The sequence below is a fragment of the Phascolarctos cinereus genome, unplaced genomic scaffold (assembly GCF_003287225.1).
Source record: "Phascolarctos cinereus isolate Bilbo 61053 unplaced genomic scaffold, phaCin_HiC Scaffold_9;HRSCAF=440, whole genome shotgun sequence".
In the NCBI taxonomy this organism is placed as follows: Eukaryota; Metazoa; Chordata; class Mammalia; order Diprotodontia; family Phascolarctidae; genus Phascolarctos; species Phascolarctos cinereus.
Window position 1 is genome coordinate 7,755,127 of NW_027556402.1, and position 26,010 is coordinate 7,781,136.

The 26,010-nt window shown below is 39.4% G+C and overlaps 1 protein-coding gene across 1 annotated transcript in view; it reads right to left on the reverse strand.

The window, feature by feature from the left end:
* PRDM5 (PR/SET domain 5) overlaps positions 1-26,010 on the reverse strand; it is a 181,208-nt gene that overhangs the window by 106,117 nt on the left and 49,081 nt on the right. The window contains 3 exon segments of the mRNA XM_021008339.2: positions 262-445; positions 21,812-21,903; positions 21,906-21,933. Of these exon segments, the coding sequence (XP_020863998.1) occupies positions 262-445; positions 21,812-21,903; positions 21,906-21,933 (304 nt within the window).

Genomic DNA, 26,010 nt, shown 5'->3' on the forward strand with positions numbered 1-26,010 from the left:
GTCACACAGCCAGTATGTGTATGAGGCAACCCCATGCTACCTAGCTGTTTTTTGTTTTGTTTTGTTTTGTACAGACTAAGTAAAAAAGAAAAAAAAAGGTAGTTAGATAAACACCATTTGAGAGATGCTCAATTCATGACACCTGAAAGAAATCAGACTCGTAAAACGTAACCCATCCATTTTTTTGAGCAGCTGACTTTAATGCAACTTGATAACAGTGGACTTTCTTGTTCACACACCACAACGTGAATGGGTGAGTACCTTTCGCATGAGCTGGTGGGGTTTTTCTGGTATGTTTCCCATGAGCCTCTTTGTTCACAGCTGTTTCCTCCACGTCTTCCTCTTCCTCCTCATCCTCTTCCATATCACTGTCCAGATAGCCAATCAAAAGCTCCGTGTCTGTCTCTATATCTTCCACCGCCAAGTAGAAAATGTTTTCTCCTTCCTGAGGCCAGCAGAAAGAAATACACAGTGATGTTAGTTAGATGAACTAAATCACAACAGTCACCCTTCCCACGTGCTTTGTAGTTACAGTAGAGAGGCAAAGAATTTGTGGAGAAAGAGAGCAGGCCTGGAAGCCCGGGAGACCAGACTTCAAGTCTCACCTCTGATGCATACTGGCTGTGAGACCCTAAGCAAGTACTGAACCTCCCAGAACACTAAAATCAAGTTGCAGAGGGGTGCTGACTTCTACTGGTAGAGGGAGCTTCCTCGTCTGGGAGTTCTCTACACCAATAAATTGACAAATATTCTCCCTTTCCTTGTAGCTTTATCAAAGCAAAGTATTGTATACTAGACATCACTTCATTTAGATATCATAACCATCTTGTGACTTTCAAGGTTTATTGTCTCCTTTTTACAGGAGATGGGAGAATGAATAGAGACCCATAAGACTGTAGTCAGTAGAAAGTACTCTCCTCACGAGCAGGGGATTTAGTATATTGCAGTGAATGAAGGAAACAGCCCAGAAAAGGCCAGATGATAATTAAAGTCATAAGGAACAGCTAGGTGGCAAAGTGGTTAGAGCACCAGGCCTGGAGTCAGAAAGACTCCTCTTCCAGAGTTCAAATCCATCTTCAGACATTCACTAGCTGTGTGATCCTGGGCAAGTCACTTAACTTACATCTAACTTACCTAACTGAAATTAATTTAAGTCACTTAACCCTGTTTGTCTCAGTTTTCTCATCTGTAAAATGGGCTGGAGAAGGAAATGGGAAACCACTCCAATATCTTTGCCAGGAAAACCCCAAATGGGGTCACAAAGAGTCAAACATGATTGAAATGACTGAACAAGAAAAAGGGTCACACAGAGAGTATGTGGCCAGTGAAGATTTGAGTCTACATCCAATAGTCTCACACATACACACACACACACACACACACACACACACACACACACACACACACACACATGCACACACACACACACTTCACCCAACTGTTTCCAAATACTGGCAGATAGTTAATGGATTGGTATGAGTCATTTGATTTTATTGTTGTGCTGGGTGTGTGCATGTGGATGGATGGATGGATGGATGGACGGATGGATGGATGGATGGATGGATGGATGGATGGATGGACAGATGTTTTAAAATGCAGGAAGAGGGAGACAATTTTGTTAAAACCTCTTCTTTGCCTTTTGGCATTGTTTATAATAACCATATTGATACTGATATTATTTAATCCTTTGGAGTACCAACAGTTAGATTAACATTTTCAGACATTCAGACATTTCAGATATTATTAAGCTTAGGATAAATGAATTCCCTCCTTTGAACTCACTCATCCCCCACAACCACCATCACCAAATTAGACATTTAGCAGAAGCAGGTATCCCTTTGTAAAGGACCAGAGACCCTCCTCTTCTGTCTAGAACTGTGATTTCTGGGGTGATTTCTTATTTCTTTCACTTTGCCTTCAGAGGGAACCTCCAGAAACTAGACCCCTAGTTCCAGGGAAATTAATCCACTCTGCTTTTAACTCCTGCCCTGGAGTAAAGCTGAGCTGAACTGATTGGTGAGTGAGTATATGAGCACAAATCCAGCTAGCTCACTTCACTTTAATGAGGGACCTTGCCCCAAACAGTCATCTACAGCAGGCATCTTCTTGGAATGTGCCGGCCCTTTCTACATCTTGCTTGAGATAAGGAATACAATCAGCCGCCCACTAGCTCCACTCACCATTCCTGTGACCACCCAGAGCAAAACTCCCTTCCCTGGCCCCACTCCCCTAGATAGGTTAACCCAGCCTACTGCATGTGACCTTCCAGAGAGTAGGGAACTTCTCACAGTTGTGTTTGTTTTCTTGGTACCTAGCACAGTGCCCAGAATATAAGAAACAATTAAGAATTTTTTTTCAAACTTCTTTCACTCCAATTTATTATAAATAGGCAACTAGGTGGCACAGTGGATAGAATGATGGGCTTGCAATCAGGAAGCCCTGAGTTCAAATCCAGCCTCAGACACTTACTAAATATGAGACTCAGGGAAAGTCACTTGACCTCTGTCTGCCTCAGTTTTCTCAAATATAAATGAGGATAATAATAGCCCTACCTCCCAGGGTTTTTGTGAGAATTAAAAGAGATGATATTTTTCACGCACTTAGCACAGTTCCTGGCACATAGCAGGAACTCAGTATATGCCTGTTTGCTTCCTTCCTGCCTTACATTCTTCCTTCTTAAACACATCACAAACTCCTCTACCCGTAGGAATTTCCCTATCAGCATAGCCCCTCTAGGAGATTGGCAGGGAAGGCAGGTAGAAGTCTATGGCCATCTCCCCTAGGGATACTTGCCCCCTTTAACTATCATTTGTAGATGACTTTACCACACTCACCCATGTCATATAAATACTACTGAGACACAGTCTCCCCAAGATTCATTCTTCCTGAATCTCTGTGATTCATTCCTTCCCTTTCTATTTCCAATGCCACATGGTCCCAACAATCAAAGCCCTGGGGTAGTTTCCACAGATTCCTAGGACAATGATCTGGCCATTTACCCAAACAGGATCTTCTTTTCTTGTGTTTCATTCACCACTTTGTGAGTCTGGAGAGCTCTCCACACTGGGGCCTATGTATGAATACCCAGGGGGGTGTCCCTCGATGAACAGGGGAACCCAACATCAGAGGGCTTACTCACTTACCTCCCTATCTCCCCATGCCAGAATCCATTCTAGTACCCAAGAAGGTATGGGTAACTGTTAGTAGACAAAGCTGGCTGCTTCTTGAGCCATTCACATGGCTGTGTTTAGGCACTTGGCTGTGGGAAGCTATCCTTAGTATTTCTTATTATTAGGCTTAGGATACAGGAATTCCCTCCTTTGAACCCACTCATCCCCCACAACCACCATCACCAACTTAGACATTTAGCAGAAGCAGGTATCCCTTTGTAAGCACTAGAGACCCTTCTCTTCTGTCTAGAAGCCAAGTATGTGGGGGCTGAGGACCTAACACAACAAGAGAACTGTGTTGAAGTAAGGAATACCTCCCTAGCATTTTCATCAGTCTTTATGTTTATCAGATTAATAACCAGAAAAGTTAATAGAAGCATCTTCATGGCCTAGCAGGCCATATATCCACCCTTCAGAACATGAGGATAAGATAATGATTTTTAATTTTGTAACCTAAGATGAATTGAAACTGTCATTAGAAAATGCAGGGTGGTGAACAGTTGGGCAGCTTTGTAATAAAATGAGAAAATGTTAATATCTCTGTTAAAACTATTTAACTCAATAAACTTGTTGGCAGCACTGCAGCCTCCAAGGAGCAGGCACATTTGCATCTCTTTATACTAATCATGGAATATGAAAACAAATGCAATTATATCTATTGCTGTGAGGAAGAGGTTTTGTGGTGAGGACTCAGTTGGCATCAATACAACCTTGCTGTCACCTCCTGCATCAGCAGGCTCCCACTCATTCCTCAATTTCCAGCCTTATGTGCTTCAGGGAGGCTTCATTTACTGACAACTAAATTAAAAATAAATCAACGGGGGGAGCAGATGAAATGAGAAAAGGGACTGAACTTCTTATCTCTGGCAGAGATATGAGGAAGGTGGCTGGCAGAAACTTACATGAAATCGACTTCTAAGTGCCTCTTGGGTGAGAGACAGCCCGTGGTGTTGGACAGAAAGCTGGCTTTGGAATCAAGAGGATGTTGGCTCATTTCTTAACAATGCTTTACATCCTAGGACCATGGAGTTAATGCTGGAAGGGACCTTCAAGGTCTTCTCATCTAACTGCCTTATTTTGTCAGAGACATTGTGATTTGCTTAAGGTCACAGAGCTTATAAGCAGTAAAATCAGCATTTGAATGCAGGTCTCCTGACTCTTCCCACTATGCCACACTAGCCTCTGATGTCTGTGCCAGTTACAAGACAAGGCAAATCATTTGACTTCTCTGAGACTCAGTTTCCTTTTCTACAAAATGAGAATAACAACAATAATATTAATAATATTAATTCATGACCATATTAATGAATTAATATTGATGATAATATATCCAGATGTGTGAAAATTAAACAGAGGTAATTATATACATCATTTTTGCAAACATTAGAGCTACATTGATGTCAGTGGTTATTATCATCAAAATCACAGAGAGTCACATAGAATGGGAACAGGCTTTTTATCTATCTTTGTCCAGAGACACCAAATTTACCCATCTAGCCAACCTGGAAAATGAGGGGCTAGCCACAGGCGGACTTGTATGAAAAGCAGTCCAAAAGGCACTACTCACCATTCACATCTTCCATGTGCCCTTATTTCCTCCCTCTTGTTCCACCAGCGTGAATGTCTCTCCTTCCCCAGTTCCTGACTCTAAAGCTTTGTAAATCCTTTTTCGTTTATTTGGGGCTTTTTGTCCAGATTTGTGATTTTGACTGATGTGCAGAACTTCCAGTATGGAAATTCCCTAAATAGCTACTGATCAGCAACTCTTCCATAACTTAGATTCCTGGAGAGGTTCTTGGAGCCTTGAGAAGTTCAGTGATTTGGTCACTGAGCCAACATGTCCAACGAAGCAAACATAACCCTAGTCTTGCAACTGGCCTTCTAGCCAGTCCTGAGACCATGTGGCCTCACTGAAACCCCACGTGTTCTGAGAAACAGTATGGCGCAGTGGATGGGAGGCCAGACTGGGAGTCAAAAAGCCACATGTTCAAATCCCAATTTAGATACTTACTGGCTGTGAGACCCTGGAAAAGTCACTGAGATTCTCTGAAGATCTTATGACAGTGAAGTGAGATAACATTTGTAAAATGCTTAGCACAGTGCCTGACACATAGTAGGGACTTAACAAATAATTATTTCCTTCTTTTTTTCTTTTTCCTTCTTTCCTCCCCCCTCCCTCCTTCCTTCCTTCTTTTTTCCCTTCCTTCTGTCTTTCCTTCCTTCCTTCTTTCCTGGTGTTCCCAGCACTTAGCACAGAGTTCAGCATATTGTGAATGATCAATAATGTTTGTCAATTGATAACTCACAAGATTGTTTTGTAAATCAGTTTGTGAGTTTGAAAATATTTTGAAAACCGTAAAGCACTATATGAATTAGACCTTAAAATATATATGTGTGTGTGTGTGTGTGTGTGTGTGTATGTGTGTGTGTGTGTGTGTATATATATATATATATATATATATATATATATATATATATATATATATATATAAATTTCCTACTTTTCCAATCATCTTCCCAGCCACCTTGCCACCCAGACTAGAAACCATGCCCTAGATGCTTTAACCTTTGAGCTGCAACTCTCTCACCCTAGGTCCTGACGAGTGACTTCCCTCATCAGACCAACCCCGACAATGCTTTACTCTTCTCCCTGGTCATTTCCTTCCCAGTCACCCTCCCACCCTGAATGGATCCATTTTCAGTACCCTCTCCTTACCCACCCCCCATTTAAAGTTTGTGAATCATAGTGAGATTAATCTGCCATTGATACTTTTAAAAAGTGCATTAATCTACTCTCCAAATGGCTGAATTCATCACCCCTGTCACTTTCCAATCAAAAGCTTCCATGGTGGTTAATCCCCTGTATCTGCTGCTCCCCCATCAAAGCAGGCATAATTTTTACCTTTAAATTTGTATCCCAAGCATTTAGCACAGTATCTAGCAACTAATAAGTGTTTAATAATGTTATTTTTTCCATTCATGCAATCTGTGTTTTAAGGCAAAGTGTAAAAGAGCCCACTTCCTTAAATCATCCCTCATAGACAGTGAATTCCTCCCTCAGACCTTACTGACCTGTACTATTCTTATGAACTTAACATATCTATTTTAGTACTCCAGTTATTATTCTGGGTCAATATGCACAAATGTCCCCTGATTAATGAGTTAATATGTAACTAAGGAGTTAAGGCACATTTTTATTATTGCTGTTCAGTCGTTTCAGTTATGTCCAGCTCTTTGTGACCCTATTCGGGGCTTTATTGGCAAAGACATTGGAGTTGACTTGCCATTTCTTTCTCCAGCTCATTTTACAGATGACAAACTGAAGCAAATTGGGGTGAGTGACTTGTCTAGGGTCATGTAACTAGTAAGTAACTGAGGATGAATGTGAACTCGGGTCTTCTTTACACCAGGCCTGGTGATTTATCCAATGTACCTCCTAGCTGCCCTCACCAACTAGCATCTAGCAAGATCAATAAAAGCTTCATGTAGAACATGGCATTTGAGTTGAACCTTCAAGGGAACTAGGAATTCTAAGTGGTATGGATGAGAGGAGAGCACATTCCAAGGATAGGGAATGATGCAAATGCAAAGGCAGGCAGATGGGAAATAAAGCAGCATGTAAGAGGAGCAGTAAGAAAGCTAATTGAAGAACTTCATAAAGAAGAAAGCAATGAATGCAAAAACTATTCCAAAAGTAAGACTGTGGATGTATATCAAGATATTGAGGAAAGGAACAAAACATGAAGGTAAAAACATTACAAAAGAGAAGAGCTTCCAATGCCTTGATTAGCTCAGCAGTTCATTCCTCGCAGGTTTATTTTGCAGAGGAAAATTGAGTGGACACTGAAGTTTCATCTCCTACCAAAGCAATCCATGTGGACCTTGAGTCATTGGTCTAAGCTTTTCAAGAATTGCCTCTATCATTCTAGCTGAATGGAGCTGCTTGAGTCAGTCCAGATATAGACCTTCTAGAGTTCCAATAGATGGAACCAAAGATGGCAAGATGCTGGACATGCAGCTGAAATCACTATGGGGTTCTGTCTTGAATGCAATTTCTAACAGTGGCAGCCATACATTGTCCATAGGTAGAAGTGGATTTGAGCCGTATTGTCCAAGGGCTTCTTAGAAAATCATCCTTCTTCTTTATTATAGCCAAATGTGGGCCATTGGATAAGGACCTAGAGTTGCCCTTAAAATCTGATGTTCCTAGCAAAGAGGAAGACAAGACTCAGATACCTGAAGACCCCAAGAGAAAGAAGCCAGGAAAGTGGTGGCCCAAGAGAAAAGTGTTCTTGGGAAAATCTCAGTGTTTAAAGAACAAACGTCAGAGAGATCCAAAAATGTCTGAAGAGGAACAACTTGAAGAGTTTCTAGAAAGTCTGACTTCCTGGAGGGAGAAAAAAGGTTGACTGAAAAATCGTGTTTGTTTTGTTACTAAGGGAGAGTTAGAAGGAGAGACACAGAAGTACCATGCTCCAGAAAGAGCTCTTCACTATTCACAACCACATCCTACGTCACTGTTCCAGCATGCTAGAAGAAAGACTTCTCTCTAGATTTCTCTCTAGATTTCTGACACTCGCTGACATAATCATTAAAGCAGTTCATTCCAACCAATCATTCTGCCCAGTGTAACCCAGTGTTCAAGCTTGGTACACTTACATCATAAGACTCTCCTCATTGGAAGAGAGAAAGGTTACTTAGCTCTGCATGCCTGCATTAGGCGTGGAGTTGTGGAGTGCTTGAGAGGGAGATAGTCTTCCTGTTTCCCACTTTTAAAAAGGACACACATGGTTCTAGGACTTTTCAAGAAGAGACCCCCTAGAAAAAGAGAATGTTTTCTGAAGTGACTTATGTGTAGATAAACCAGTCTTTCAACATGCCCCTGGTTTCTTGCTTTCCTGCCTAGAAGACTAGAAGGATAGGTAAGATTTGAGATTTTCTGTTGAACTGAGATATCTAATTCCCAGTGGGACAGCTCATTCACCCTGGATATAGCCTAGCATTTTCTAATCCATACAATTCATCTGATTCTTATTGGGTATCTGCTTGGATAAAGGTATTTATTTATATCATTATTAATAATAACAAGAACAATGACTAGTATTTGCATAGCACTTTAAAGTTTATGAAACTCTTTGCAAATACTACCTCCTTTGACCCTCACAACAATCCTGGGAGATAGGTGCTGTTATTATCCTCATTTTATAGATGAGGAAACTGGGGCATACTGAGATTAAGAGACTGACCCAGGGTCAAATAGCTAGTAAGTGTCTGAGGCTGAATTTGAACTCAGATCTTCCTAACTCTAGGTCCAACATTCTATGGATTGTGCCGCTTAGCTTCCTCACTGTTTGTGATAGTCTTTTTTGTAACTGGTATTTGATGGTGAGTCGAGCCTTCAGATATAAGTTTAGGGCATTCCTTCCATTTAAAGGATAGAAACCAGGAAAGTGGTCAAATCTTTAAAAAATTCCCCAAACACACCTTACACTAGACTACAATATTTTTAAATGACCTCATGAAGCAAGAGAATACTGTGTTAAGCACATTGTGTCTCCTACCTGCCAACAGTAAGAACCAGCCTCCAGTATTTACTTACAGAAACCAGGCACTTCTTGTCAACAGAATATGGCAATTGCAAGGTTATTGTTGACTCCTACGTGCATTGGGGAAAAAGTAAATAATTAAGGAAGAAACTAAGCTTTACTAATACTTAACCTTTGAATTGACATTGATCTCTTTAATCTTTCCATAGGTCATATGATCACATCACATGTGGAATACAAAATTCAGAGAGGGGAATTGTGGGCATCCTCCAACCAAGCAGGTAACCAATGGTGCCTTCATTTGTTCCTTTGACTATAGCATATTGCAACTTCCTGATGCATGACAAAGTATTAAAATATTTGCCAAAATAACCCACCATATTCAATTACATTGCTATCATTAAAAAAGATTATTATTGCTAATGATATTTGAGAACATAACATTTCTTTTGGAATGCTAACAGAAAATTTTAAGTAATTTGAAATAATGTTTATTTTATTGTTATTTCATTTTGAAATCTTTACTTTTCTCTATGCTTGGTAACATATGCAATATATTAGCTAAGTAGTACATGTATAGAATTTTTAGATAATTAAATATACAATCATTATTAGACCTGGATTCAGAAGAGATCAAAGAAAGAGGAAAAGGACCCAGATGTATAAAGTTTATGCCAGTAGCTCTTTTTATGATGGCAAAAACCCAGAAACTAAGAGAGTGCTCAACGTCTGGGGAACAGCTTTAAAAAATGCTGGTATATGACTGCATGGGATATTATTCTATAAAAAAATTGATGAAAGTGACAGTTTCAAACTTTGGAAGACTCATATAAATTAAGGAAGAGGAAACTGAGCAGGACAAGGAAAAGAATTCATAAAACAACAGCCCTGTAAAAACAAATAACTTTGAAAGATTTAAGTATTTGGGTCAATGCAATGACTGACCACAATTCCAGAGGACAACAATGAAGCATGCTTCATGCCTCCTAACAGAGAACTGATAGACTTGAGCTGCAGAATGAGGCATATATTTTCTGGACGAGGGCAATGTTGAAATTTGTTTTACTTGACTATACAAACATATTTGTTAAAATGATTTTGTTTTTCTTTTTTTTTTCCTCATTGGGGATGGGGAGAGTAGGTGAAAAAGAAAGAAAATTAAATTTTAAGAAATATACAAATATTGTGAGTTCATGCTTTTTTAAACTTCTTGGAGTGTATAATTTAAAATATTTGGCAACCACTACTCTAAATCACTATAAATATTCTATCATTAAACTACTGAATAGACTTCAATTAAACTTTCTTTTTGCAACTGTACATGTATGTTTCTGATTTTCTATTTAATCTCCCAAGTCCCCCAAACTACATGAAGAGTTATTCTTTTAAATGCATGACTTATGGGCTTTGAAATTTCTTTCTGATCAATTTGACATGTCTTTCTAATTCTAAAATTCATGGTTGCCAGATAGAGATATATTTCAGTAAATCTGAATGGGCCATTTGCCTTCAATTTTATAATCTAGGCACGTGGGAAGAAGGTTTGCTTATGAAATCCTCCCACAATGATTTTGATACTTAAATCATCATTTCCAAAGCAAATTTTCCTAAGTCAAATAAACAGCAGAGCTCAGAATATAACCAAGGCTTCAACAAGGAGTTCCAATCCTTTGCCAAAACAGACTTCAAATTCTTAATCCCTTGTCCAAAAAAATTGGACCAAGTATTGACATTTTCCACCAAGCAAGCCACATAGACACAAATGTTTTTCATTTACTCCACTCCAGGGATATACAACCCAAATAAAAAATTTCCTGAATATCCCAAATACCAGATGCAATTTGGAATCCAAAAGATTCATAATGTTAGGCAGGAAACATTATGATACACTCATAGCACCACAGTATTTCTGGTCCAAAGAGTGGAATGCAAACCTCATGAGATCATTCCAACCAACTGCAAGATTGAGGCTGCTCCCTGACCCGGCACCAGGTCGTTTCCCTCTCTGCCCTAGCTTAGGTCCAGGCCTAGACTGCATACAGTCTGATACTGCCATTACTGTGAAGGCAAGAACATCTCTTAGAGGAGTATATGACAATTCCATGTACTGTAGTGCACCAAGAATGGAGTCATGGGATAACCATTATGCTACTTTTCACTGGTATATAGTAGGTGCTATATAAATGTTTATCCCCTTCCTCTACTTTCCTATGGAAAAGATAGAGAAGAGAGAGAGAGAGAAAAAGAGAGAGAAAGATTGGAAGGATGTTGTCTACATTGTATAGGAAAAGGAAGGAAGGGAGGAGGGAAGGAAGAAAGGAAGGAAGGAAGGAAGGAAAGGAGGGAGGGAGGAAGGAAAGGAGGTAAGAAAGGAAGGAAGGAAGGGAGGAAGGAAGGAAGGAAAGACTTATTAAGTGCCTACTATGTACCAGTCACTCAGCTAAGGGCTTTACAAATGTTATTCCATTCAATCCTCACCACAGCCCTGGGAGGTAGGTACTGTTATTATTCCATTTCATAGAAGAGGAAACAGAAAAAAAGAGGTTAAGTGACTTGTCCAGGGTCACACAACTAGTAAAGCTCCGAGTTCCAATTCGAAGTCAGGTCTTCCCGACTCTAGGCCTAGTGCTATAATCCCTGAGCCACCACAGAACCTCTCTGGGGGTAGACTTAGTTGGTCCACTAGGTCCCACAACTAAGAGTCCTTGTGTGATATACTTAGCCTCTGAGCAAGCTCAGATTTGAATTAATCTGAATTGTGGCCATACCACTTTTAACACCTAAATTTCAGAAGCTGATCCTGCAGTCACATCTACTTAGTATCTGGATGCAGAACCACCCAATATGCCATGCTGTTTACTATGGGAGGTATGTGGCCTTGGGTACCTTGCTTAAACTTCCAGTCTTCAGTTTCCTCATCTGTAAAATGAGGGCTCAGAGACTTCTGCTTCCGGGAGCCAAGATAGTGGAGTGCAAAGGTAGTCACTCTCACTCTCCCCTATCAACCTCTGAAAACCCAGAAAATATCACCCCAGAAAAAAAAAAAAAACAACAACCCTGGAACAGCTGAACTAGAAGAAAGACAGGGAGCAGTAGTGCAGCAGCCCAGCAAACAGTTCTCCCAGTGGCTCAGCAAAAATAAGGGAAGCAGGGGGCAGCTAGGTGGCACGCAGTGGATAGAGCACCAGCCCTGCAGTCAGGAGGACCTGAGTTCAAATTCAGCCTCAAACCAAACACTTGACACTTACTAGCTGTGTGACCCTGGGCAAGTCACTTAAGCCTAATTGCCTAAAAAAAAATAAAAATATAAGGGAAGCAGCACTAAAAAAGGCCCCAGGTGGATAAGTACCCTGCAGCATTCATCTGAAAAGAGCTGAAGAAATCAACCTAAAGACCGTGCCATACTTATTTCAGCCCAACACCAGGTAAGCTCTCAGAACCTCCAACTGTGAAGCAGGAAGAGAACCTGAAGCCCATGTGGTAGAGCAAGCAAACACCAACACCTGGACCTCCGAGTGCCTCAGTGAGGGCAGGGGAAACCGGTGGAAACCAGCTCAGAAAACCACCAGGTGCCTCAGCACTCTACCACAAAGGAATCTCCCAGTACATTAGCAGAAACAAGGGAGACAACACTTCAGGGGGCCTCAGGAAGATAAAAACCCTGGAACACCCATCTAAAAGGAGCTGAAGAAAGCTAAAGGAAAGTAAAAACAGGCAACCTAGAACTGTCTGAAAGTTCCAGCCTTGCTTATTCCTGCCCAACAAGAGGTAAGCTGCCAGAAACCTACAGCCTCCAATTGCCAACATAAGAGGCCCCAGCACACAAATCCCGTGACCAAGACCTAGGCTCCCAATACAAGAAGCTTGGGTCAGTGCTCTCTGTTCCCCAGCAGGAGAGCTCAATCTCTTTAAAGGCCAAGGAATAAAGAAACACTATGAGTAAAAAGAAACATACCATAGATTCATATTATGAGAAGAGTGAAGATCAAGACAGAAATTCTGAAGAGGACAACATTGTCAACAAACCCACATCTGCAACAAAAGGGAATATGAACTGGTCTGAAGCCCAAAAAGCCTTCTTAGAAGAGCTCAAGAAGGATTTTAATAGTCAAATGAGAGAGGTAAAGAGTCCTTCAAAAATACAATTGGCCAATTGGAAAAAAAATACACTGAAGAAAACAAGTCCCTAAAAAACACAATTGGCCAATTGAAGAAGGAAGTACAAAAACTAACAGAAGAGTACACTGAAGAAAACAAGTCCCTAAAAAACACAATTGGCCAATTGAAGAAGGAAGTACAAAAACTAACAGAAGAAAACAATCTGTTAAAAACTAGAATTGGACAAATGGAAACTAATGTCTCTATGAGAGAGCAAGAATCAGTCAAACAGAAACAAATGAAAAAATAGATGAAAATGTAAAATACCTCATCAGTAAAACAACCGACCTAGAAAATTGACTCAGGAGAGACAGTTTAAAAATTATTGGACTACCTGAAAATCATGATGAAAAAAAGAGCCTGGACAGTATCTTTCAGGAAATCATAAAGGAAAACTGCCCAGAAGTCCTAGAACCAGAAGGGAAAATAACCATAGAAAGAATCCACGATCACCACCTGAAAGAGATCCCAAATTGACAACCAAATATAATAGCAAAATTCCAAAATTACCAGATGAAAGAGAAGGTGCTGCAAGCAGCCAGAAAGAAACAATTTAAATATCATGGAACCACAGTCAGGATTACACAGGACCTTGCAGCTTCTACATTAAAAGACCGCAGGGCATGGAACATGATATTCCATAAGGCAAAGGAGCTTGGAATGCAGCCAAGGATCAATTACCCAGCAAAAATGAGCATCATTTTTCAAGGGAGGAGTGGATATTCAATGAAATAGGAGACTTCCAAACTTTCCTGATAAAAAGACCAGAGCTCAACAAAAAATTTGATCTTCAAGTACAGGACTCAAGAAGGACAAAAGGTAAATGGGACAGAAAGATACAATATGTTGTTAATAAGGGGGGGCTGTTTAAACCCCTACAAGGGAATATGACACTTGCAACCCTTGAGAACTGTATTGTTATTACACCATGTTAAAGGAGTATACATAAAGAGGGTGGATATTAGTTGACTTTGATGTAATGATAAAAAAAAATCTAATCAAGTGGGTTAAATGGATCCAAATAAGTGGATCAATCTGATCTTAGAAAATGTACTGAGAAAGGAGGAGGCAGACAAGGGTAAATTACATTACAGGAAAAGACACAAAATCCTATTACAGCAGAGGGAAAGAAAGGGGGGGGAGCATTGTTTGAACCTTACTCTCATCAGATTTGGCTCAAGAAGGGCATAATAATCAGTTAGGTATAGAAATCTAACTTGCCCTATAGGCAGTAGGAGGGAAAAGGGGAAAGAAAAGGGAGGGGGAAAGAAGGGAGGGAAGCAGTAAGAGTAAAGGGGAAGAAAAGGGAAAGGGATAATAAAAGGGGAGAGGGACTGAAGGAGGCAGTGGTCAAAAGCAAAACACTAGTGAAGGGGGAAGGAAAAAGGAGAAAGAAAAGCATAAATGGGGGGAAAGGATGGAGAAAAAGACACAGATAGTAATCATAACTGTGAATGTGAATGGGATGAACTCTCCCATAAAAGGAAATGGATTGCAGAATGGATTAAAAACCATAATCCTACAATATGTTGTTTACAGGAAACACATTTGAAAAAGAGTGACACATACAGGGTAAAGGTAAAAGGCTGGAACAGAATATATTATGCTTCAGCTGAAGAAAAAAGCAGGGGTAGCAATCCTGATCTCAGACAAAGCAAAAGCAAAAATAGATCTAATCAAAAGAGATAAGGAAGGAAACTACATCCTGCTAAAAGGCACCATAGACAATGAAGTAATATCATTACTAAACATATATGCACCAAATGGTATAGCATCCAAATTCTTAGAGGAGAAGTTCAGGGAGTTACAGGAAGAAATAGACAGCAAAACTATACTAGTGGGGGACCTGAACCTCCCCCTCTGCACTAGATAAGTCTAACCACAAAATAAACAAGAAAGAAGTTAAGGAGGTGAATAGAACATTAGAAAAGTTAGGTATGATAGACCTCTGGAGAAAACTGAATGGGGATAGAAAGGAATATACTTTTTTCTGCAGTACATGGCACATACACAAAAATTGACCATGTACTAGGGCATAAAAACCTCACAATCCAATGCAGAAAGGCAGAAATATTAAATGCATCCTTTTCAGATCATGATGCAATAAAAATTATATGTAATAAAGGGCCATGGAAAGATAGACTAAAAAATAATTGGAAACTAAATAATCTAATCCTAAAAAATGATTGGGTCAAACAACAAATCATAGAAACAATCAATAATTTCATTCAAGAGAATGACAATAATGAGACAACATACCAAAACCTATGGGATGCAGCGAAAGCAGTTCTTAGGGGAAGTTTTATATCTCTAAATGCTTACATAAATAAAATAGAAAAAGAGGAGATTAATGAATTGGGCATACAACTAAAAAAACTAGAAAAAGAACAAATTAAAAATCCTCAACTAAACACCAAATTAGAAATATTGAAAACCAAAGGAAAAATTAAAAAATTGAAATTAAGAAAACTATTGAACTAATAAATAAAACTAAGAGCTGGTTTTATGAAAAAACAATAAAATAGATAAACCTTTGGTTAATTTAATTAAAAAAAAGAAAGAAGAAAACCAAATTACTAGTATCAAGAATGAAAAGGGTGAAGCTACCACCAAGGAAGAGGAAATTAAAACAATAATTAGGAATTATTTTGCCCAACTATATGCCAACAAATTTGACAATCTTAGTGAAATGGATACATATTTACAAAAATATAAATTGCCCAGATTAACGAAGAGGAAGTAAAATACTTAAATAACCCCATCTCAGAAAAAGAAATTGAACAAGCCATTGATGAACTCCCTAGGAAAAAATCTCCAGGGCCAGATGGATTTACATGCGAATTCTATCAAACATTTAAAGAACAATTAATTCCAATACTATATAGACTATTTGGGAAAATAGGTGAAGAAGGAGTCTTACCAAATTCTTTTTATGATACAAATATGGTGTTGATACCTAAACCAGGAAGAGTCAAAATAGAGAAAGAAAATTATAGACCAATTTCTCTAATGAATATAGATGCAAAAATTTTAAACAAAATACTAGCAAATAGATTGCAGCAACTTATCACAAGAATAATACACTATGACCAGGTAGGATTTATACCAGGAATGCAGGGTTGGTTCAATATTAGGAAAACTATCAGCATCATTGAGCATATCAACACAAAACCAACAGAAACCACATGATCATCTCAATAGATGCAGAAAAAGCTTTTAAAAAAACACCCATTCCTATTAAAAACACTAGAAAGCATAGGTATAAATGGAGTCTTCCTTAAAATAATAAATAGCATCTATCTAAAACCTTCAGCAAGCATTATATGTAATGGGGACAGGCTAGAAGCATTTCCAATAAGATGGGGTGAAACAAGGATGTCCATTATCACCACTGTTATTCAATATTGTACTGGAAATTAGCTTTAGCAATAAGAGAAGAAAAAGAAATTGAAGGCATTAGAATAGGCAAAGAAGAAACAAAGCTATCACTCTTTGCAGATGACATGATGATATACTTAGAGAATCCTAGAGAATCAAGTAAAAAACTACTTGAAATAATAAACAACTTTAGCAAAGTTGCAGGCTATAAAATAAACCCACATAAATCATCAGCATTTCTATATATTACCAACAAAGCCCAACAGCAAGAGATAGAAAGAGAAATCCCATTTAAACTTACTGTAGACATTATAAAATACTTGGGAGGCTACCTCCTGAAACAAACCCAGGAACTCTATGAACACAATTACAAAACACTTTTCACACAAATAAAATCAGATCTAAATAATTGGAAAAACATCAGTTGCTCATGGGTAGGCCGAGCTAATATAATAAAAATGACAATCCTACCTAAGCTAATTTACTTATTCAGTGCCATACCAATCAAACTACCAAAAATTATTTTATAGAGTTAGAAAAAATAATAACAAGATTCATTTGGAAAAACAAAAGGTCCAGAATATCAAAGGAACTAATGAAAAGAAATGCAGGGGAAGGTGGCCTAGCAATTCCAGATCTTAAATTGTATTATAAAGCAGCAATCATCAAAACTGCTTGGTACTGGCTAAGAAATAGAGGTGGATCAGTGGAATAGGTTAAATATGCAAGACACAGTAGTCAATGACTATAGTAATCTATTATTTGATAAACCCAAAGACCCCAGCTTCTGGGACAAGAACCCACTTTTGAAAAAAACTGCTGGGAAAACTGGAAAAGAGTATGGCAGAAACTAGGCATAGACCCAAATCTCACACCATATACCAAAATAAAGTCAAAATGGGTTCAGGACTTAGATATAAAGGCTGATACTATAAGCAAACTGGGAGAACAAGGAATACTAGTTTACCTATAAGATCTATGCAGAACAGAAGAATTCATGACCAAACAAGAGATAGAGAACATTACAAAAAGCAAAATAGATAATTTTGATTACATTAAATTGAAAAGTTTTTGCACAAACAAAGCCAATGCAACTAAGATTAGAAGGAAGGTAGAAAATTGGGAAAGAATTTTTACAACCAGTCTCTCTAATAAGGGCCTCCTTTCTAAAATATATAGAGAATTAAGACAAATTTGTAAGACTACAAGCCATTCCCCAATTGATAAATGGTCAAAGGATATGAACAGACAGTTCTCAGATGAAGAAATTAAAGCCATCTATAGTCATATGAAAAGCTGCTCTAAATCATTATTGATTAGAGAAATGCAAATCAAAACAACTCTGAGGTACCATATCACACTTATCAGATTGGCCAACATGATAAAACAAGGAAAATCATAAATGCCAGAGAAGATGTGGGAAAATTGGAACACTAATGCATTCTTGGTGGAGTTGTGAAATGATCCAACCATTTTGGAGAACAATTTGGAACTATTCCCAAAGGGCTATAAAAATGTGCATATCCTTTGACCCAGCAATAGTACTTCTAGGGCTATATCCCAAAGAGATCATACAAATGGGAAAAGGACCCACATGTACAAAAATATTCATAGCAGCTCTTTTTTGTGGTGGCAAAGAATTGGAAATTGAGAGGATGCCCATCAATTGGTGAATGGCTGAGCAAGTTGTGGTATATGAATGTAATGGAATACTATTGTGCTGGAAGATAAATGATGAACAGGCTGACTTCAGAAAAACCTGGAAAGACCTGTATGGTCTGATGCTGAGTGAAGTGAGCAGAACCAAGAGAACTTTATACACAATAACAGCCATGTTGTGTGATCACTAATATTGATAAACTTAACCCTTCTCAGCAATACAAGGATCTCAGACATCCCCGGAGGCCTCATAATGGAAAATGCTATCCACATCCAAAGAAAGAACTATGGAAGTTGAATGCTATCACTTTTTTTTCCTCTTCTGTTGTGTTTTGTTTTCTCTTTCTAATGGTTCCTCCTATTGGTTTTAATTTTTACTTACAACTTCACTAATGTGAACATATGTTTAATAGGAATGTAAATGTATAGCCTATATGAGATTGTGCTTCACCTTGGGGAGGGTGGTGGGGAGGAAGGGGAAGAAAAATTTTAAACTCAAAAGCATATGGAAGTGATTGTTGATAAATCAAAATAAATTAACAAAATTTTTAAAGAAGGAAAAAATAAATAAAATGAGGGCTGGACTAGGTGGCCTCACACTCCCCTCCAACTCCATATCTAGGATTCATGATCTTAAAATGGCAAAAACAGGCTTTCACAAAGCCTTTTCATCAGTTTATCTGGGATCTGGCCCAATTTGGCCCTTGGAATGACATCATAAACCTTGGCGCAGTAAAGTAAAAATGGGCCCTGCCAGCTTCACTTCCCATCACTAGTCACAGGGGAGCAGAGACTGGACCAGGTGTGCTCAGGCCTACTCTGACGTCTCAAAAAAGATCTGGCATTTTAGGCCTCTTTTTTTATATTTTTTAAGAGACTGGGTTTCCCTATCTCACCCAGCATGAAAGTGCAGAGGCTACTTCTAGACCTGGTCCCATTCTGATTAGTACAGGAGTTCTGACCTGCTCTATCTCTAAACAAGGCTAGTTCCAACCCTCCTTAGATGACCTAATTCAGAGCCTCACTCTCCTCCTAGGGTCTCATCATATTCATGCTAGACTTAGTGTAGACAGTCTATCAGCTTAGGCCACTCTAGTTCCAAACCCTTAAGTTCCAGCACTTCCAGCCCCAGCCTCCCACGTAGCACCACAATACCCAGCTGCATTTATTTTTTTTACAGACTGACTGAGCACAAAGTTTGCAGGGAGACGTATCGTTGAGCCGTTTCACTTGTGTCTACCTCTTTGTGACCCTATTTGGGGTTTCCTAGGAAGAGGTACTACAGTGGTTTGCCATTTCCTTCTTCAGCTCATTTTATAGATGAGGAAACTGAGGCAAACAGGGTTCAGTGACTTGCCCAGGGTCATACAACTAGTAAGTATTTGAGGCCAGATTAGAACTCCTGAGGATGAGTCTACCTGATTCCAAGCCCACCTGACTGCCGGAATCATTCATTAAGCAAAAGTAAAGGCTGATCTCCTAGGTGAAGAAGGAAGTTAACCAGCATTTAGTAAGCACCTACTATGTGCTAAGCATTGATCTACATGGTTTACAAAGGTTATCTCATTTGATTCTCACAACAACACTAGGGGATAGGTGATGCCTACCTTATGATGCCCATTTTACAGAGGAGGAGACTGAGAGACAGTGATTTGACCAGGCACCACACAACTATCTTAGGTCTGATTTGAACTCAGATCTTCCTGACACCTAACCTGATGCTCTATCCATTGTACCACCTGGTGTCTCTAGATAGACAGTGTCATGTAGCAAAAAGACTATCAGGCAGCAGGCCAGCCAACTTGGGCCCTTCCTAATACCCTCCCAGATCTATCTAAGTCCCAGCTATCTTTGGACCGCAGTCCAATCACTTCATTATTTCTTTACCTAAAATAAGAATAATGATCTTTGCTTTACCTAACTCACGAGGTTGATGACTGTGGAGTCAGTGAACCTGGATTCAAATGTTGCCTCTGATACTTCAACTTCCCTAGCCTCAGTTGTTCCTGAGGTTCCATCCAGCTCCAGACCTGGGACCCTAGCCACCCTTAAAGTGCTACAGAAGTGGGAATCATTTCCTTTAGCCCCTTGAGGACCAAGCCCCATGAAGCAGCATTCTTGGGGTTGCAGATTATCTACCTTCCATCACAGGAGTCTGGGGCTAATACCATAAGATCTAAAACATCATAGATCATCATTTCAAGGAGGAGCAATAGAATCCACTGTAAAAGTGAATGCCCAAAAGACAATGAGGGAGGCCTGACAGTGAGCAGATCCAGAAATGCTCAACCCTTTCATGGCAACTTTTCACTGGCGTTAGCACCATGTTGTAAGCAAATATTCTAATTACTGCCCTAAGTGAAAATTATCACATGAACTGCCACTCTCTTGAGAAGAGTTTTGCTTCAGGGAGCCTTAAATGAAGGGAAACTATGTAATTCAAAACAATGGCCATATAAGGCAAAAGAAAAAATTAGTTGGATCAGTGAAAATGGAGAGGAGGATTAATGAATGTTCTGGAAAACACAGCCAATGATGGAAATCTCCCAACCTCCCTCACTGGAAGTCCCAAAGGATGCTAGAAAGAGACTTCCACTGTCCTCCCCAAGTTACAGTCGGCTTTCCTTTGCTAATAATGATAGTTGACACTTTGATTCATTCACCTGGTCAAAGCTCAAAGCACTTTGCATATATTGTCATTTAGAGTCTTGAAATAAAACTGAGCTTTTTGGCACAGAAACTATTCCCATTATATAGGAAAGGGCAGTGGGCCTAGGTTCAAATTTTACTTCTGATACATTATATGACTTTTGTGACTGAGAGCAAATTACTTTCTCTTCTCTTCTCTCCTCTTCTCTTTTCTCATTCTCTCTCTCTGTCTCTCTCTCTCTCTCTCTTACCAATATGTAAAATAAGGGGGTTAGACTACATATAATAGACTAACCTTAATAATAATTTCAAATGCTATCCTCTTTCACATAATTTTTTTAAATATTTAAATGTCTGTGTTTATTGTTTTTAAATTACCCCTTCCTTCCAATGTCTCAGGTTCATAATCTTAGCACAGTACTGAACTCCTCACTCTCCCTCACCCACATAGCCAATCAGTTGCCAAATCTTGGTCCCTAACAGTTCTAATTCTATGGCCCTGTGATCTAATCATCCTCATTTTACAGGTTAGAAGACTAAAGTTCAGAGAGACTAAGTGATTTTTTTCTAGTAACTGTCCAAGGTGGAATCTAAGGCCAACCCTTTGCAGATTCTAGATTCAACACACTTTCCACTATGCCATATTTGAATAACTCATTGTAATAGTGATCTCAGTGATTTTGGGCATCCCTCCATGTGCACAGAGCTCAATCCACCAGTGACTTTTTATCTTAGGCAATTCTTGTCTGTGTCCTTAAATAAATCCTTCAAAGAAAATTCACCCTATGAGCTAAAGGCTATTTCCAAGTGTGCTATTTCAGTATACTAGGACAATAGCCAGACAGTTCATTTGTTAGCCTTTGCTCTCTCTTCATGCTGTACCACCTATTTTTCTGATCATACATGTGTTCTGAACTTAGAATAAGGATGGGTGGATTCAAAATCTGCCCCAGGAATTGACAAACTGAATGAATAAACAGATGGATGAATGAATAGATGAATCAATCAATAAATCAATGAATGAGAAAAGCCAAGGGCTCATGGTAGGGCACAGATTGGCTAATACTTCCCATGCTCTGAATGCTGCAGCTTCTGTCTACATAGCCCACACCCACATTAGTCCTTTTGGCTGCCATGACACACTGCTGACTTAGGTTGAATGCAGTCCTGCATTTAGAACTCTATCCCTGCCTCTGAGCAGGTAGAAAAGTGAATTCACTACAAACAAAATATCTGCTACCAAGAGCTCACCTGAATGGCGGCCAGGTTCTTCTGCTCTGGACTGGGCGCCTCATGTACAAAGCGCAGCCAGTTAGAGAAGCGGGGGTTGCTGGCATCCAAACGTAGAGGACTTGGCCCTTACTTCCACGCACCTGGAACACAAAAGAGTCAAGTATAGTATTGCTTTCAATCTTAATCAGAACAAGCAAGCTAAAACTGATTAACATGCAGAAAATCACATAGAATTAGAGACCATTTTCATTTTTTCCTTCAGTAGATTCTGAGTGGAGGGGGCTAGAAAGATAGAAAGGGAGCAGGTTGTAAAGGATTTTAATAGGTAAAAAGAGCAATTTATGCTTCCTCTAAGACATAACAGGGATCCCCTGGAGTTTATTGAGTAGAGAAGTGATACGGTCAGATCTGACTTTAATAAAGTCACTTTGGCATCTGTGTGCAAGGTGGACTGGAGAGGAATCAGAAAGGCCAATTAGAAGGCCTTTGAAGTTGTCCAGAAGAGAGGTACTAAGGTGGTAGCCATGTGAGTAGTGAGGTGGGAATGGATATAAGTGATACTGCAGAGAAAAAATGACAAATTTTGGCAACTACTTGTTTATTTGGGGTGAGAATGAGGGGTCAGAAATAATGTCAATATTGAAATCCTGGAGGATGAGAGGGAGAGAGGTACCCAACACAATAATAATACTTCTGGAAAGAATGTATCCATTGCCTATCATATGGTTCCATTTACCATGACTATAACCTCCCAAGTAAAACCATCCTTCCCCAGTGGAAGCTCTCTTATGTGCATTGCCTCCCCTTACCAGACTATATGCTCCTTGAGAGCAGGAATGGTCTTGCATCAGTATTTATATCTCCAAAGATTATCACAGCGCTTGGCACAAAATAAGGTCTCTAGAAATCTTTTCATTCATTCTTCCTTTCATTCATTCATGCCTAGTGTCACAATGCCACTGAATATCAGAAGCAAGATTTGACCCTCACACTTCTGAACTTCAAGGCCAGCTCTCCCATGCTCACTCTGGGTGCATTGGGTTATTTGGATCTAGGCCAATACCTAGTTGCAAAGGAAAAGACTGCAGATGTGCCCCATAAGGTGATGGAAGGACTAAGCCACCACAGATGTTTTCCCTTAAGAGGAGCACAATACTTACAGCACCTATTGGAAATCTCAGGTTTGGGAGTTGGAAGGAAAAGCATTACCTAGCGCCACCCCCTCATTTTTCAGAAAGATAGAAGCAAATGTTTGCAAGGGGAAAAAAAGAAATAGATGGACAGAAATGAAATAAATGAGGAGTTTGGAAAACATATCACAAGCCTGGAAAAGAGGCATGATAACTGTAGTGATCTAGGGACTTCAATTATGTTGATATCTGCTGGAGTGCATTCTCTCTGCCAAAAACAGAGTGGCTGATCACTTCTTGACTTGCCTTAATGATCATTTCCTCCTTCAACAAGTAGATGAAATAAAAAGAGGAAATTCTATTCTGGAGTTGATCCTCACTAACAAGAAGGAGCTGGTTGTTAGGGTGGAAATGATGGTAGTAGGGGAAATTTATCACTCACTTTTGAGATAGAGGAGAAGAAAGCCAGATCCAAGATATGAGTGGTCAAAGAATACGAACAGCCTCTTTTCGAAAGAAAAAAAATCAAGCTTTCAACAGCTATATGAAATTAATGAGAGATGCAAACGAAAGCAACTCCCTCATCCTATCAGATTGGCAAAGATGACAAAAGATAATGGCAATTATTACAGGTGCTGTTGGGGGACACTCTTAGTGTCGTGGTAAACTGATCCAATCCTGGATAGTAATTTGAAACTATACCCCAAAAGTCATTAAACTATCCATTCCCTTTGACAAGCACAGCATCTCCTAGGTATATATTCCAAAGGGGACAAAGTCAGAGGGAAAGGACTCAAATGCAGAAAAGTACTTATAGCAGAGTCTTTTATTAATTATAGCAAAAAAAAAACCTGGAAATAAAGTAGGGGCCTATTGCCTGGAGAATTGTTGATCAGAAATGACACATAAATGTAATGGAATATTATTGCTCCATTTGAAATGGCAAAGGGGTGGATTCAGAAGGGGAAGACTTCTAAGAACTGGTACAGAGTGAAGTAAATAGAACCGGAGCACTTCACAATGATTATAAAATTGTAAAGGAAAATAGCTCTGAAATACTTATTTCCTTTGATCAATGTAGTGACCAATTATAACTCCAGAAGGCAGCTGATGAAGCATGTACCCCCTCTTCTAGGCAGAGGGATGATAGAGTAAAAGTAAAGAATGTAACATATATTTGCAGACATGGACAACTGGCAGATTTGCTTGCTTAACAATATTTATGTTACAAAGGAGGAATTCTATAAGGGAGGGAGAAAATTGGTAAGTAATGAGGGTGATTCTAAAAAAAGGAGAAAAGAAAGAAAACATAATTTAAAAAAATGCACAGAAGAGAACAGAAGAATATTCAGAAGGAAACAGACAAGCAGAGAAGTTTTGTTATGATCTTATGAAATTTAATACATATATTTTAAAGAAACACATAGTTGATGGAAGTTCATAGTTTCACATATAATCCTGTTTCCTACTCTTTATTAAAATGGTTGTGTCTGTTGTGCTGAAGGTACCACCATTCCAATGTCCAAGGTTAATAGTCTTGGCGTGGTCCTTTACTCCTCATTCTTCCCTCACCACACATAACTGATAGCTGCCAAATAATGCTATTTCTGAACTCCACAGAATCTCTTGAATCTGATCCCTTCTCCCCACTTACACCAACCACCAAATTTCAGGTGCTCATCACCTCTGGTCTAAGTTACTGCAACAGCCACATAATTGGTCTCCCTGTGACAAGCCTTTCACCACTCCAATCTATTCTACTCACTGTTACCAAAATCAATTTTCTTGAGCATAAATCTGACCACATGACTCCACTCTTCAACCTATTCCAGTGACTTCCTATTGCCTCTAGGATAAAATGCATGACTCTCTCTATTTCGCTTTTAAAGCTCCTTTCCAAACTGCCCCCAACCTATCTTTCCATCTTCATTGGATATTACGCCCCCACCAGCACTATGTGACTGAGCCAGACTGGCTTTATTTTGTTCTTCAAACCCTGTCTCATATACATGCCTTTTCACTGACTGTCTCCCAGGCCTGGAATATACTTCCTCCTAATGCTCACCTCAGAGAGACCCTCTCTTCCTTTAAGACCCAGATAAAGCACCATCCTGTATGAAGCCTTTCCTGATCCCGACTGCCAATGCCCTGCCTCCTAAACTATCTTGTAGTTAACTTCTAAGTATACGTGTTATCACTCATATTTATCACATATATACTTATTACACTTAATATGTATATGTATATATGCATATATACATGTATGTGTGTGTATGCACGTGTTTATGTATGTATGTGTATGTATCACTAAGAGTAAAATTCCAAACATGTGAGAGGAGACAATTTGGGAAGGGAACAAGGGGAAGAAAATCTGTCTAAAAAGACTGATGTGGCTACAAGACAGTTTGCCAACAAGACTTAAAAAAGATAGATAGGCACAACCAGTCATGATGACGCACACTAATGATCCTTTCGGGGGGGGGGGGCTAAAGCTGGTCGATCACTTTAGCTGGAAGTTCTGAGCTGCAGGGCCCTAAACCAATCAGGTGTCTACACTAAGTCAGGCATCAATATGGTGAACCCTGCCCCACTCCAAGAACAAAGGCTGTCAGGCTACCTAAGGCAAGACAAAATGGCCCATATCAGAAATTGATCTGGTCAAAATTTCTGCACAGATACCCAGTGGGATTAGGATTGTAAATGACCACTTAGCTCTCAGCCTGAGAGATGGTGAGATCCAGTTTTAAAAAAAAATCAATATGGGGGCACCTAGGTGGTGCAGTGGATAGAGCACCTGCCCTGGAGTCAGGAGGACCTGAGTTCAAATCTGGCCTCAGACACATAATACTTCCTCACTTTGTGACTCTGGGCAAGTCACTTAACCCCCAATTGCCTCACTAAAAAAATAAATGAATAAAACAATAGGTATGGAAAATGGAAGAATGGACAGGTAACACAGCATAAATCTAAGAATGTGTCACAATCGTATAAAAAGATTGTCAGAAGAATTAACACAGCAAATAACCTGAGGATAAGGAGGAATTCAAAGTCAAGAAGTGATTTTTTAAAAAACTATATTAGGGGAAA